This window comes from Branchiostoma floridae, chromosome 2 (assembly GCF_000003815.2).
Source record: "Branchiostoma floridae strain S238N-H82 chromosome 2, Bfl_VNyyK, whole genome shotgun sequence".
Classification (NCBI taxonomy): domain Eukaryota; kingdom Metazoa; phylum Chordata; class Leptocardii; order Amphioxiformes; family Branchiostomatidae; genus Branchiostoma; species Branchiostoma floridae.
Window position 1 is genome coordinate 1,068,010 of NC_049980.1, and position 15,710 is coordinate 1,083,719.

A 15,710-nucleotide genomic window follows, 5' to 3' on the forward strand; every position below is an offset into this window, starting at 1 on the left:
GTATGATATATTAATACCTATTTCATATTCTAAAATGTGCTGTCTTTGTTATAAAAGCACTACTGGCAAAATGTATTTCTGAAGTTTTATGAAGTCTTCCAAGAAAATGCGAAAGGGAAAAAAAAAAGAAAAATGCATTGTTTGGTATACCATGTTCCGTAAGTTCCATCATTTATAAGACCTCCCTGACCACTTAGATTCCATAATGCATTATGACAACAACTCTTCGGTCCAACATTTTCCCGCGTCATTCATATTTATTTAGAAACTATGTGGCCTGGTGATGAAAAGGGAATAATAATATATATGTCATTTGCAATATAAACCATAGTATACAAGAAGGAAGATTCAATAAATAGATAATGGATTTTTTTAAGGGTGTATAACCTTTAATTGTTGTTGTATTGTGACAGCGCTGAACGTGCGTTTAATTACAAAAACTCAAGTCTGTCCTGGTCGCTTTCCAGCCAAGACTGTGGTGATTGGTTGGGGGGTCGTCATCAGGTGACCGTGCAATTCACTAATACTCCGCCTGACGGCGTAATACCACCATGATTGGCAAATAATGCACTGCGGACAGGATTCGCGGGTCAGTTGTTCGCCAGTCTGGTGCTGAAGTCAGTGGGACGGACCATCATTTTGGTCTTTTTAAGGGAATAGCTGAAGTCATCTGTGAACTGGTACCACAGAACGCCCATACCATTGTTGTTGCTGCGTAGATCGGTATCTCGAAAGTACGGGCCGTTCAGGTTACTGTAGGCCATACCCCTGTACCACCAACCCCCGCCATGAAGTTCTGCCACCGAAGAAACGGAGGAAGCGTCTTGGTCAAAATATCGAGTGCTGAACTTCGCACCGTTCTGGTAACGGTATGATGTAGTCGGCTGATCCGTCCCGAACCCGTCCCCGGCCGTCCCGCTGTACCCCCCGACCCTTAGGGTGTGATAACCACCCGCACCGACTGAGAAGGTGGAGTATCTAGCGTATTTCACATTCCCTTCCCAATCTTCGAGCTCGATGTACAACTCGTACGCGTCCTGGGCAGTGAGACGATGGATGTTGTCCAACCCTAGCCAGTACTCCCCACTAGAGTCCCCAAACCCCTCCCGGTAAGCATCGATAATACGGAAAAACTCGAGGGACCCGTCAAACCTCCTCTGTATGACCGTCCACCCTCCCCCATCTGTGGTCTGATCACAGTATACAGACATTGGGCTATCAATATTAACAGGTGTGATAGAGAACACCCCACTAGAAACGTAGCCAAGAAGGGTGACGTAGGCAGTGTGGACCTGAGCGCAGTCCTCAAAGTAGTTAGTTCTCCCTAGCTTGACGCTGGGTGGGGCGTCAGGGTAGTCAGATTGCCCGTTGCCGTACAGCATTCCACCGGTCCTGTCCTTGCGATCATCTTCGCCAGCTGGTAGTAGAGACTCTGCAGAATGACGCGTATATGTTGTCAGTGAATAGACTACAGAACTCCAGATGTTTGTGACATTAGCTTGTGTATGAATATGTCAGGGTAGACATTGCAATCTGGTAGACTTACTGATTCTACAAGTGAAGATCCCGATCGACAGAGACTTACAAATGTCAAATCAGGATGATGGGCCTCTCATTCCAATATAACGTTACATGTAATATAAATCAGAAATCTTAAGTCAATCCGTTGATCAAATCGACGTGGCTGTCTTTATGAGGGAATTTGGCGATTCTGTAAGATAAAAATCTCTACCTTGCGGCTCACCTTGGATTGGATCTTCTTCGCCTTGTGATGGCTTCAGTAAACCTGGAGTGCGTCCAACGACAACGTCAGTCGGCTTCTCGTCCAGTACCTGGAAAGATTCTGAGGGAACAAATCGACAAATAAGTCCGTTCTGTTATTGTATCTGGATTCAAAACAATCTTCGATATTCCTTCAGATATAACGTTACATCAAATCATAAAGGATATCAACGTGTGCCTTAACTATGTTACTTTTCAATTAGACTTTTTACTTTCCTTTGCTGCTTGGATTATACGTCAATAGAACATAGATGTTAGCTGACACAACTGTCTGTTGGCAGTTGCAATTGCAAAATCGTTACAAACTGTAGGCCAAAAAGTATTTACTCGAGTAACTGGATATGGTTTTGGAAACTATATCCAGTTGCTTGAGTAACTACTTTTTGGCGTATCTTATTACCCGAATGTCTAACCTACATCGACGTTACAAACTGCAAGTATCTCTACTAACCACAGTCCACGCCGTGTTTCTCTAACATTTCCACAAAGTCACCACAGATCGCCTGAGGAGTTCCGAGCTCAGAATAGGTCGACAAGTCATCAACAGCGGCTGGAATAGACAAAATAGACCATTTTGATATAAATTTAGAATGCCTTGACTGTACCAAGCAGAAGTGAAGGGCCGGGTAGCTAATGCGTGGCTTCAGTGCATCAACCTTAAAATAAAGTTTGATGACTAAAATAAAAGACGGCCTGCACCATATGGTACTGACTTTATTTGTGTACAACATTGTAAATGGTACCGTTCCCCACCTGTCCTGACACACTCCTGCCACACTCTGCACAGTGACAGGCTGAACGGGTCCGTACGACCTTCTCCTGCCGCTACAGACCACTGCAGAACTGTGAGCACCACAAACGCATGGATGAACCGCATCTTGTAAGTCTGGCGTCTTGACGTGCAGAGAGGCTCGTACAAGGCTGTGAACTCCACAGGTGGCCAGCGTTTAAATAGTCCCGTAGAGTATTCGTTAAATTACACAATCAGTTAGGCCATGTTGATTTGATTATATGGATGACATCCGCGCGCGCATCAATTTTCAACCGTTTCCCAAAATAGAATAGAAACTTCTAAACCAAACTGTAAACCGTACAAAACAACTGCGAAAAGATATGCCGCGGTATGCAAAAACAATATCAGAAAACGTCTACTAATGTCAAGAATGAATGGCAAGGCTAATTCCAAGGTCATGGAAAATGATGTGAAAGAACAAAAATGAAGTATCTATATTGTTCAGTATACCATACTTTGTGTTTTCAGTCATTTGTTCAACCTTTCTGAGCATTTAGATTTCGTAATGAACGTTCGATCGCAACTTTCTTTTTTGACAAACTTTTTTATTCGCACGTTCGCCCGATCGCATCGGTTTTGGGGTTCCCAGATGATGTTATTCATATAATCAAAACAACATGGTCTGAAAGATTATCTAGTGTTAACATGGTACCAGGGCAATCACTCGGATTCGTCCAAACGGTTCAATGGGGATATAAAAAGTTCCAACCAATATTTCCATCCAGAACTGTGCGTACTTATATATATGTCTACATTGATTTTTTTTATCTAGTTAGTGTCCCTTCATTTTGGATATTATATTGTAAACTTGCAGCTCTCTCCGGTCCCTTCGACGAAATATTGTATACGTACAACAGGTACAGATAGCAGGGCTCGAAATACCACCTGCATATGCAGGTTAGTGCGGGTAAAATTGGAGCTGTGCAAGTATTTCTGGTGTCTACCTGCACCTAACCTGTAGTCCATGTACTAGGGTTTATACATGTTCTAAGATGTAGGTGTGTGTGGATTGTTGCTAGCTCCATTGACTGTTACCACCTATTAAATTAATAATAAAAGATACATAAAAATGATTCCTCAACAATTTTATTATGATCCATACTTCTTAAATTCTAGAGTAGTGCAGGTAAAATTTGTCTGGTGCAGGTATTTTTTAATGTTACCTGCACCAGCAGGTATGCGGAAAAAAAGTATTTCGAGCCCTGATATAGTGATATGATAAAAGCTGTACGCAGGCAGGTCACACCTTCTCCAGATGTTGTAGTTCTCAGCCGGCTCTGATCTGAAATATCTCATTATGCTAAGACAGGTAAATACATAAAAGATATTGCTTCGTTATCAGAAAAGATAATGTGAGTCACGTCTAGCCCACCTGATTGTATAGACTTCTGTTACCCTATACTGTATAATATGTTCTCTATCCTACTGTAGTATATTTAACCGTTATATTGTTTAGTCAGTAGAATTTTAAGATTATCTCCGTACCCATGTTTTAGAACTACCACATAGTCCACCATACGTAAGATTTTCACTGCACCTTTTTGTCGTGTCAATAAAACTTCTGAACTATAAGAAGTATTCTCCAAGCAGAGGTTGGGTGTGGGAAGTAGTGGCCGGAATTTCTAAAATACGAAACAAATTACAGTACATTGTTATTCATGCTACATACTCAATAGTAGATAAAGGCCCGTATGATTACCCAAATCATATATTCTCTCCAGGCTTCTCGCAGCATGACCGTCCCGAAATGTCCCTGATGGCATGCAACCTTTCTAAACCATGCCGTGCCATGGTAAAAAGCGTAAGGGAAGCTGATGTTGGTGTGTTTTAGTATTCGCCTTTTATCCTATGAACTGCCTGTATTTATAAAGGTGAATATTTTTAGGGCACTTCTGTTAAGGAAAAAACGGTCTCCTGTGTGTGGCGAGTGTCCTTGATATCACATTCAACAGCAAACACAACTTGCTAACTTACGTAAAAGTGAACATCAGTGCTGCCACTGCCCCCAAACTGCCAAGCTGCGCTACTACCTGAGGTGTGCTGGTCAACTTGCTTTGCTGAGAGTCAGATACACACTTCTTTCTGCTTGAAATAGGAAGAGAATCATCAACAAACATTTTGACAATGTCTTTTGTTAATGACAAAGAATTTACGGCATGGGGAACTCGACCCACACATCACCGTCCACCCTTTTTTTCGCCACTTACCTACTGATTCCAAAAAGTAGCCTGGAAAGTAATGACTGCAATGATTTGAAATTTGGAGGATATTGATAAAAGTGCGAACTGTGCAAACTTCAAACTAGGAAGTTGTGCCTCGAAAATTGAGTTTTGCTTATTTTTCTGGGTGAGGCCGAGAATCCGATTGGCAAAAATTCCACAAATTCCACAGCGATTCGTTCGCGCGTGCGCAAATGCACCTTCCTTTTGAAAGGGAATAATTCTGGAAGGGGTTGACGGATCATCGTGAGTTTTGATATGTAGATAACTTCGGAGGTGCCTTCCATAAATGAGGGATATCAATGCAAACTAGAGGTATATTTGCATAATTAATGAGCAAATTTTATTAAGCCACAGTATTCCATTACTACTAGGACACTTAAACATCACATAGGTAACTAGAAAAGAGAACTATCGGTAGACACCAATTATAAAAATTGTTACCTAATTTACATGATTAATGAGAAATTTTTATCATAGTGTTAAATGACGAACATTCCATTCTTGTGCCATTTGGCAGCAACATGTGCGTTAAGTTGAACATGTGGACGTAAGTCATGCAAATTAGGGTCTCATTGACATAATTTATGAGAAGATGATACAATAGCTTTCTTTGCTAATACTTTCATACTATGAACACAGTGTTATTTAGAGGAGATAAACCAATGTCTTTTGAGAAACATTTATGATAGGTCACTCGTCACTAGACATTATCTTTCTTGTTAACAGCAATGCCCGACAAACATCCAGGCGAAAGGATACAACAGGCGAAAGGATACAACAACAATCATTAATACTTGCCATGCTTATACCAATTGGGACCTAAGCCTTAGCAAGCGAAAAGATTCTACCAGCGGTACTATAGAGGATGGCCCACAGGATAGGTACGTAGAGGAAGTTGGCGATCACTTTAGACAGGCAGATACTAAATAGGTTTATGTTAGTAACTAAACATGATGTTAGAAACTGAACTGAACTGATGTTAGAAAACAGTATATACCATTGAACACACCATGTTGATTTAATGACCAGTTATGCTGCAAAAAGAACTGCTCATGACGTAACAAACCGACCATGCCGTAAGACTTACACTTTTTACAAAGACTTCAGAAACTCATTTAACGTTACAAAATCTTGGATATACTATTCAGGAAATCGCTTGACAAAATCTTGGATAGATTCAGAAAATTCCCTTTGCTATTAGCTTGCACCTTTCTGTGTTAAACAAGTGTGCTTTAAGTACGGTGATATTTCAATATTGATGTTTATTGCATTGAGTCTATAGATACAAATGATAAATGTGGTAATGGTGTATGAAAACACACAGCCTTAGAAATAATCTCCGTATAAGTGATATTTGTCGTTTAGGTCAACTCATCTTCTAACTCAACTAGCTGTTTCTAGCACACATTACGAAACCGATAACTAAAAAATTATAATTCAAAGAAATCTGGTTAGAAAAGACCCAAAAACGCAATCTCCGTCTCGTGGACAGGGGATCTAAGGCGTCTTTCATACCCAGTAAATGTGCATGAATTTGATCGTAGCAGGGTCTAAGACAATATTAGGTGCTCAGAGTTGCTGGGCCACCATCGGCCTAGTCTCGCTTTGGCTGTGGGGACGTCCATGTCTCCTGTACTTGTAGGCCAGCGCAGCGGCGACAGCCAGGCAGATGACCACAGCCACAGATAGTCCGATTGCCAGTCCGAGGCCTTGGCTCGCGGTGTTCCCAGGTTCCCCGACCTGTCCCGCGGAAACCTTGTCACCAGTCCGTGGCACCGGGGTGGGGGGAGCATCCGGGAACAGCGTGGTGCCTGCAGGAATGGGGAGGTAACATAGTGTATAGTAACTGGTAACTATGCCGTCGTGAGATGGTCGCTATCTCTGCTATAAATGGAATGTTACACGCCCATCCAGTTCAATGGTACACTCCGGAGAATTCTAAGAGTTGATTTGACGGGGTGGCAAGAATAAGAAAGGGTGCCAGAAACAGGCCTATGTTTAGGAGATTGGGCCAGGTAAGATACCCCCGGCCGACCCGTGGAGAGTGGTGACCAGGTTTATAGGGCCTTTACACTGTCAAAACCGAATTAGCAGGAATAAAGCAGAACCAGCCAGAATGAAGTATTTGCAAAATTCGTGTCACATTCGGGGCCATTCGGGTGGGAATTCCAAACAGGCCTTTTATCCCGTTCATACGAGAAGGAATGAGTCAAAATGCAGTCAGAATGAAAATTCTTTTCTATTCCTGTGAATTCGTAGTGCATTATTCTAGAAATTAAATTCTCACTGCATTCCAGATATTCTTTGGGCCACATTCTGGCAGGATTCGAAGTGGCTTGCCGTTTCGGTTCTCCATCGAATGAGATAAGAATGTTTCGAATAATGTTGGAATGCCGTAGAATGCGGTCGTACTGCAATTAGAATAGTCAAGGGAGGTTTCTTTAACCTTCTTGGAACAGCTAAAATACAATTGGAATCCACTTTGAATGCAATTCGATATTTCTCCACTTGGAATGCCCCTCGACAGTTTTGAACATGTCAAAAACTTTCGGGCGAGCCAAAAGAATGAGCACAAATAGCTAGAATGCAGTGAGAATTTCTGGAACGCACTACGAAGTGCCAGGACTTGCCAAGGATAGAAAAGAATTTTGCATTCTGACGGCATTCCGGCTCATTCTTGCTCTCTTGTGAAGGAGGCTTAAGCAATGTATAGCTAACCAGAACTGAATGATGGGTAAGGTCTGCTACAACTATATAAACAACAAGTGCATACAATGAATTAACGTAACCTACATGAATGCCTATGAAAAAGTATCAATATATTAACACTTTGAGTCTAGAGTATCATTTACACAATTGGTTCTAAGGTCTAAACATTCTTTGATACATCTACCTATTTCTACACTGTAAGGGTTGTCTCCTTCTGGGATGTAACGCTTGCTGAATTTATCTAGCGAACATAACGAATCAAATTTTTTCGGAAAAAAAACTGTGCAGTTTAAAAGGATACTGTCTGGGTTTTTTTTTACTTTCACGTGATTTTAGGCTATTTTGCTATTGAAAAGACTCTAAATGACAAGACTGGACAACACTTAATGAGTGCAAGCCATGGTTTTCTGTTTGGGTTTGCATGCTGAAGGTACTGCTGCTGAGGTTTCGTCGAATGCAGTTGGTTTCTTAACTCGGACATGACTCTATAGATCCATTACTCATATCTAGTTTATTGTGCTACAAAGCTGAAATGAATTATATGACTACATTTAAAAAATATCACCTGGTCCGCCACATGGGAAGACGTTGCAGGTTTTGGCGTCCAGGCTGTCCCCGGTGCAGAACTGACCCCCGCCGGAGTTGACTGGGTTGTCGCAGGCGCGGTTCCTCCGGCTAGACCCGCCACCACACCGAGCCGAGCAGGCCGACCAGCCGGTCCAGCAGCTCCAGCTCCCGTCAACGTCTTTTACTGTACGGATCAAGTAAATGATCCGGGGTAAAGCGTTTCAATATGTTCTTACAAACCTCCAGACTACTAGGCTCTATGAAGACCGACCAGCGAGACCAGCACCCCCAGTTCTGCTATGGTCATATTTGCACCGGTGCCCGTTGGGGTGTAGCCTCGGCCGGGCCCTGAAGGCACAAATTTGAAGCCACGGTGGGGGTAAGGCACCCCGGGGATGGGGAACCTCTTGTGTTTCACGATTACGTTACATCAATTTTGAACCAGGTCCCAGGTTGATTTGAACTGCGAATTTAAAAAAAATCCGAGGGCCCAGCCGTGCCCACAAATAGCCCTATAGTTGCAGGGTAGCCACGGGGTCACGTAGGTGTCAAGCCCGAAAGTGCAAAAAAATGCAATTCCTTCTTAAATGTGACAAAAGCACTTCCATCGACGCCTTCTACCTTTCGGATAGAGTGAGAGACAAATGTGTTTGGACTATGAGGTTGATGTACTACATTTCTCGAAAAAAATTATAACGTGAACTCTGTCTGGCGTTACCAGAGGACAAAGGACCCTGAAATCTCACCCGCCAGGCTGGGATCAGCCACTTTCTCACAGGACGCGCCATATGTTCCCTCTGCGCAGACGCATTCGCATGCCGTCCCGATCAGCACCGCCTTTCCGTTGTTCCGGCAGGGGGCGCACTTGCACGGGTGGAACTCGTCCAGGTACTGCACCAGGGCGCGCACTAGATGGCGCTTCTTCAAGGATGCCAGGGACACGCCAGCAACCAGTTCCGACAGTGGGTAAAGCTGAGGCGAGGACACCAAGAGAAATGTAAGATATAACTTCTTGTGGATCATAGTATCTGACTTACTTTCAATAGCATTGTCTACAACTTGAACTTTTGCCAAAATTTGGCGACGCCTCAGGGGCGGAGAGATACGCCTGGTCGGGGTGAGGAAAGTCGTGCAAAGTACCTACCCCAAGGGCACAACATCTGAATGCCAGCAAAAATGCCTCCCTTGGAACGGTGCAATTTCACCGCAAGTTCTTTCCGAAATATGGTGCCTTTGGAATGTTCAAAAGCAGAGGAATCAAATGATCTTACCTCGACGGAGATAACCGCCGGATTGTTCTTTACATCATCCAGCCAAGCCTGGTACTTTTCTGTCATTGGATGGTTGGTGTAAGCCAGGCTACCGGCCGTTTGGGACGTCCCGCCTTTTACGAAGGACACGCTGTCACTGGCGGCGAGGGTGAAGCTTCCTGCCAAGGGGCGAACAGTTGATCAATCAATACGCCAATACATCAACCAATCAACAAAGATCTATTTGCAGGAACAACATACTTGTGAAGGTTTGATGTATATTCTATCAAGAAATGACTAGTGTGAATGCGTATGCCTGGTTTTGCATTCTTAAAGAAAAACAGACCTAACGTTATCGGAGATGCGGATTTCTCTACTGCTACGTTTGTAAGCCCTCGCTAGCTCATTTCAACCAATCTACCTGCCCCTCCTTTGTAGCGATGATTTAGCTTTAGATGTGCACCTGTGTTTGCTTTGTATGAACATGGATCTTCAAGCAAGCCAAACAATCATAAATAACGTTTGTGACCGAATTGTTAGCAGCGACACCTAGCTGCAGTGCGTGATAGACCATACGGAAGGTGACAGAAGGTCACCAAAACATTGGTTGTTCTTGTTAATACCTTAGTTGTGAATAGAGAACTTTGTTATCCAGTGATTTTTCAATGTGACGAAATCAGAGATGGATATACTTACCTGCGGTCTGCTGAGACAGCTTGTTGTTCTGACATTTCTTGAAGCCGCCGCCGATGCTGATCCCCAGGAAGGACGCCTTGGCCTCATTACTGAGACACGACTTCTGCTGCTCGTCGCTCAGACCTGGAGTAGGGGAAAGCAACGTCACCATTGAACTATTATTTACTGTAAACATGTGTTTGTAGAGTGACGTATCAAATTTTAATTTTTTTGGGTCAATAAACCCAAGGAGATCTGCTTCGTCACTCTGACCTGGAGGAACGAACATTAACCAATGAAATGGCGTCTTTGACGGGTTTCTGAAAAGGTTTAACAAAAGTACGTTTATGAAGATTAGATATTCAGGTTTTAAATTATTTACAGGCAATTCAATCTCTTTGACTTGATACAATTCCGCACGTTTTAAGTGACGTCCATCGCTCTTCTTTAGCGACACTAGAATGAACTGGCAGAACGATTCAATGGTCATTCTAGTGACGCTGAAAAAGAGTGATGGATGTCACTCAAAATGCTCGGAAGTAAATCTCCTAATCTTATCCAGTGTAAAGATTGAATTGATCTTCAAACATTTAACAAAAGAAGTTTGATTCTTCATCAGACGGAACACTACAGCTAGCTCTGCTCCTCGCTCAGACCTGGAAGAACGAACGTTAGCCAATGAAATTTACTTTTGACCCATTACTGAAGTCACGTGTTCATAGAGTCGGATCAGTCGTAGGTTTTCTCAGCTTTAATCCTTAGTCAATGAGCAGCTGCTATTTCTTCCACAAGCCGTTCCTTCTTGACCTGGCCATTCTTATCTGCAAGAGAAGGGATATTTTACTTTGTGCGATGGCATAAAAACATTCTAGTCTGAAGTCAGGGACATGTCATTAAGATCACTAAAATGTTCATTACAAATGAGTGCCCTTAGGCTAATTGCAAGAGTGAATATACATATGAGACAAACGTTGATATCTTCAGACGTAATATCCTTTAGATATGATAAATGGAGATCCTTGCCTGCATGTTAGCAACTTATGAATTGAAATTGATACACGAGTTGAAACCTACCCGACTCGGTAAGGTTGCGGCGGTTGTACCTGTACGCGTACCGGTACTGCCCACCCAGCTTGCCCGCTGACACGTAGTGCGTCCCGAAATCAACTATCAGCTTCTTGTATTCCGCGTAACTGTACACCACCGGTAACTCCTCCAGCGCTCTGTGCAGATAAAGAGGACAGATAACATCATGAGGCGTCTCACATTGAATTTTGAAGAACATTCGACAATAGGCGAGCTCATGGTACAAATCGCGCATGCGTGGCGAGATGCATTATGGCTAATAGGTCAAAGTTAAAGGTCCCTGAGATATAACTAAAACACATCTGGACATGTATCAAGCATATAAACATAGAACAGACCCAATCAACTTCCACCACTATCTAAAAAAAACAAAAAAAAATACACAATAAGTCTACAAACACCCAATACATTTCCTGCAGGTCCAAGGTCTACGGACTCTTATTGATTGTTATTCCGTTCATGTCAAAATAAATTTGTTTGGAATTTATCCTTGTCAGCAAGACTAGTCTCTTTTATCCTTGTCAGCAAGACTAGTCTCTTTTAACGGGTTTGCTCAATACAAGACCATTAAACTACTTACAGACAATGGAGTAAGCTGATGGATGATGGAAGTTAACCGTTTTAGTACTAGTAGCCACCGACTAGTTGGGCAGACCTGACTTGACTGTTAACTAACAACTAAACTAATAGATAAATAAATAAATACAAAGGTTGGGAGTTGCCTGTAGAAGCTGTCTGACAGAATGAAGTTGCTGCCGCCGTTAATCCTGAACTGCGCAAGCTCGATCTGGTTGGAGACGGTAAACAGGGCGGAGTCCGAGTCCTGGCTGGACTTGAGGACGTCATGGTTGCCATGGGACTGGCTGCTGGCGACCTCAGCGCTGGCTGTGAACACCTGATCATGAGAGGAAAAAAAACTTAAGCAAAAAAAGACCCAATGGTTATAACTTTACATGATTGTGAAATAATTATACCACAGATTATGGCCATAAAACGCAGAAATGATAAGTGCTTGACCCAAAAAAATGAAAAATGTGACCAAAAAATATGAAAAAATAGCCAGACTGTAAGTAGGGTTTCAAATGTCATCTTAGTTATATCTTCCATGATGTTTGACGGCTTATATTTGTAAGAGGTCTTCAATTTCTTAAGTAGTTTTAACCCTATTCAGACCGGGGGGGGGGGGGGGGGGCTTTTGAGGCCTGCGCCAACTTCGATGTCCTATAACGCCAGAACGCCTTACGCTAAAGCCACCAAATTTGGTGAGTTTTCCTAAAATATTGTTGTTTCAAATTTATTTGCTATATTACTGCTATTTTGTTACATAAATAAAATCTTATATTATTTAGTATATCTTTCATAATTATATATGCATAAATTATGCTAATTTGATGACGTCATCAGCCCAAAATCCAAGATGGCGGACCGTATGGCCAGATCAAGAATAAGAAGCTAATTATCCATTAAAATTTGTAACTACCTGGTATTTTTTCATCAAAAACCATATGAATGAATGAATTTAGTCTATTTCCATTGCCCTTTGTGTTTATTTGTTGCAAAAAAAGGATTTTTAAAAATTCAAGGTGGTGGACATAATATGGCGGAGTCTAACTCGTATCTTAGATGTGCATGACGTCATCTTACGTCAACGTAACGTCAAATACTCGTCAGATATTATGTCGATATCATGTCCTGAAAATTTGGTGGCCCTACGGCACGTCGTTCAAGAGTTAGAGGGCCTCAAAAGCCCCCCACCCCACCCCCCCCCCACCCCCCCGTCCAGGGATGACCAAAAAAGCCCGGTCTGAATAGGGTTAAGTGGCAAGTACTAGTGTTAGACCAGATCTTAGGAGAATCTTACCGAGAAAGAGGTTGACGCATCTGTATGGATGTCCCGCTGTCTCTTGGCGGAGGTGTCCTGATAGAATTGTTTAGAGCTGCTGAACTGTTCCGCACGGAAGGACGTGTCGGCAACCACCTGGCGGGGAGGAACAAGTTTTTGGACTCTTTTTTTTTTTACCTTTCGAACCAAAGTCTGTCAGGTCGTGTAGCGTAGCTGCAGGGAGTTTGGCCCAGAACCCAGGTCCTAGGTTCGAATCCTGTCGTGCTACTGATCCCTGCGAAAGGTACTTTACACTATTTTCCTCACTCCAACCAGGTTTCGCCTACCAATACCATGAATAAAAATCCACTGACCCTCACCTCACCAGTCCCATAGCTCAACCAACCTTTATCTTTACCATTTTATCAACCAAAACCCATGTTCATTGTAGGCGATTCATTGTTCTCCCACGATTCCCCCAAGAGAAGGAAACTTGATCATGATTCTGGGTTTAAGTCAAGTGGGGATACTCCAGAACCAGGCAACAATGCTTGAAAATTCTCCTTGAAGTACGTCTGGAGTTGTGTCGTGGGATAGCAGTGGCTGAGGAATTTACCGCTTGCTCCCTTCACCCACCCATATGAAATATGGCTTCAATCGCATGTGAGGGCAATATCTAATGTTTGGTATCTTTCTAGGACAAAGGAAACAGTGGAAGCGTACCTGGAACCTGTAGAACTGGGTGTTATGCGGCAGGCGGAAGGTTTTCCCATGGTCTCCACTGTAAACAATCCTGCACTGACCGCCATATTTGGAGTTGTCCAAGACTTGCCCACTCAGCTCCTCTGTTAGAACGTTATACCTGCAGAGAAAGAAAACCGCCATATTCTCCATGGCCATTTCAAATGAAAGGGAAGAAATTAAGTGGAGTAAAAACTTACTATGTAAGTGGCAGATACACAGTGATTTAGTCGCACTTAACACCAGTCCGGTTCCGGCTGGGGCCCTGCCGATGTTTTCATGTTTCACGATTAGGTTACGGCCTGGATCCGATGTGTGCTTTTTGACGGAGACCCAGAATGATTTAAAATCAACGGAGGCCCGATGGAGCCCAGAAATGGCCTGCTGGACGCCAGTGATTACCACGGAGCGCGTCCGAAAGTGCAACAGCCGTATACTACCCACCGGGGCATCGGTTTGGAATGTGACTGACTGAAGCTAGGGGTGGGTACCGGTACAGGTCCAGAGGATCAGGTCCAGGTCCGGACCTGAAATTGGACCTCGTCAGACTGGTCACCACAGTCGTCATCGCCGTTACACCGGAAACTGGCGGGAACACAGCGGCCTTGGGAGGGGGAACGAAAGGTTGAGTTTGAGAGATATCTTTAGCGATAAGACAAGTTATGGCGTTGACTAGTGTACTAGTTCTACTTCTACTTCTACACAATACTTGACAAAACCCCGCATGGGCCGGGTATGTGTGTGACTGTGTGTGTATCATCATGAGTGTGTATGTGTGCGTGGGGGGGGGGGGGGGGTGCTGCTGCGTGTTTGTGATAACGTAATATAGAGAGAATCGGGCTCTTTCCCATAACGGAACCTGTACAACAAATTACAACTTAGCTGTAGGGCTTTCAACGCAGTGATCTCTAGGAAAACGAACTTGGAAGTCAAAATTGAGCTTTGTCGGCATACATGAAAAAATAGAGGTGTTTATGCATGTTTATTTGTGTTTTATCTCTCCTTTAACTGTCCACTGGCCGCTATTCTTTCTGAACAGATGAAAATACATAGAACACATATACAACATAAAATATGAAAAGCTACAATTAAAGATATAGAGGATGCTTCAAATTACCCTAAGAGAGGTTTGCGCTCTTTATTTTTGCATTGTTTTCATTCTATGCTTTGTGACTGTTCTCGACAGTATGTGGCAAAAGTCCCGAAAACATATGCATGTGGCCACTTTACCTGTTTTTTGTGACACATTTGAACTGTCCCGAGGTGCATCCCGAGGTTAGAGGGCAGGTTCTGTCGGGGCTGCACCCTCGGGTCTCCACCAGCGGCTTGGTGCAAGGAGAACCGCCGAACTGCGACGGCCGGACTAGCGGAGAGTAACGGGACTACAGCAGAGAAAACCAATATACCTAGATTAGATTACGCAGGTCGGATCTTTCGATATCATCCCTAAGAGCATTGGGTTTTGCATCCACAAGGAGAAATTTTAATATTTTGACAGCTGTCTAACACTGCCTGATGACAAAGTTACCCTTGATGTACATTTTTGTTTGTACTTACCTAAAGTTGTCAAGAATTTTGCATACCACTATTGGTGCATATCTCCTACTCATGTTTCCTTCTTTGTCTTGTTGAACTAACATGCGTAAGCACTGTACTGGAGTGACAATAATGTCATGCAATGTCATGGTACAACATTGTCAAGAATTTTGCGTACCACTACTGGTACATATCTCCTACTCGGGTTTCCTTTGTGTCTTGTTGATCTTTACATACGTAAGCACGGACTATGCTGGGGTGACAGTAAAGAAGGCAAGGGTCAAATCGCTTCTTTATGAAAACTCTCCCAATACGTGCGTGAATGAGTGAAGCGGAGTCTCTATGCTGCCATGGGGTCTCGAGTTTCACTACGAAAGGTCTATATCCTTCTGACTCCATTCTAACTCTATATTCATTATACATAAATCTATTATGAAGTTGCAATTGTTTAACATGGGTAATATCGTCTTTATTTCAACTAAATGGGATAATATATCATGTGTAACACTTAATGAACTTGGCCTCTA

At 43.0% G+C, this 15,710-nt stretch overlaps 2 protein-coding genes across 2 annotated transcripts; both read right to left on the bottom strand.

Annotated features, from left to right (window-relative positions):
- Positions 1–360: 360 nt before the first annotated feature.
- Positions 361–2,305, bottom strand: LOC118410175 (angiopoietin-related protein 1-like). Its single transcript, XM_035811714.1, has 3 exons — positions 2,234–2,305; positions 1,745–1,843; positions 361–1,432 (listed from the first exon to the last, which is right to left on the bottom strand). The coding sequence occupies exons 1-3, from the start codon at positions 2,259–2,261 to the stop codon at positions 591–593; spliced, it is 969 nt and encodes a 322-aa protein (XP_035667607.1). The 5' UTR covers positions 2,262–2,305; the 3' UTR covers positions 361–590.
- A 2,849-nt stretch (positions 2,306–5,154) lies between these two features.
- LOC118410541 (complement component C6-like) lies at positions 5,155–13,791 on the bottom strand. Its single transcript, XM_035812303.1, has 9 exons — positions 13,630–13,791; positions 12,946–13,062; positions 11,807–11,979; positions 11,073–11,221; positions 10,020–10,142; positions 9,345–9,502; positions 8,820–9,045; positions 8,072–8,257; positions 5,155–6,608 (listed from the first exon to the last, which is right to left on the bottom strand). The coding sequence occupies exons 1-9, from the start codon at positions 13,789–13,791 to the stop codon at positions 6,367–6,369; spliced, it is 1,536 nt and encodes a 511-aa protein (XP_035668196.1). The 3' UTR covers positions 5,155–6,366.
- Positions 13,792–15,710: the final 1,919 nt, after the last annotated feature.

Excerpts from the sequence above, each read along its gene's own strand:
- LOC118410175 (XM_035811714.1), bottom strand. The coding sequence starts at position 2,261 with ATGTTAGAGAAACACGGCGTGGACTGTG. Across the intron at positions 1,844-2,233 it reads GAAACACGGCGTGGACTGTG|AATCTTTCCAGGTACTGGAC; the intron begins GTTAGTAGAGAT and ends TTGTTCCCTCAG. Across the intron at positions 1,433-1,744 it reads CGAAGAAGATCCAATCCAAG|AGTCTCTACTACCAGCTGGC; the intron begins GTGAGCCGCAAG and ends GTCATTCTGCAG.
- LOC118410541 (XM_035812303.1), bottom strand. The coding sequence starts at position 13,791 with ATGGCGGTTTTCTTTCTCTGCAGGTATAACGTTCTAACAGAGGAGCTG. Across the intron at positions 11,222-11,806 it reads CTGTCAGACAGCTTCTACAG|AGCGCTGGAGGAGTTACCGG; the intron begins GCAACTCCCAAC and ends TTATCTGCACAG. Across the intron at positions 9,046-9,344 it reads CGGCGGTTATCTCCGTCGAG|CTTTACCCACTGTCGGAACT; the intron begins GTAAGATCATTT and ends TCCTCGCCTCAG.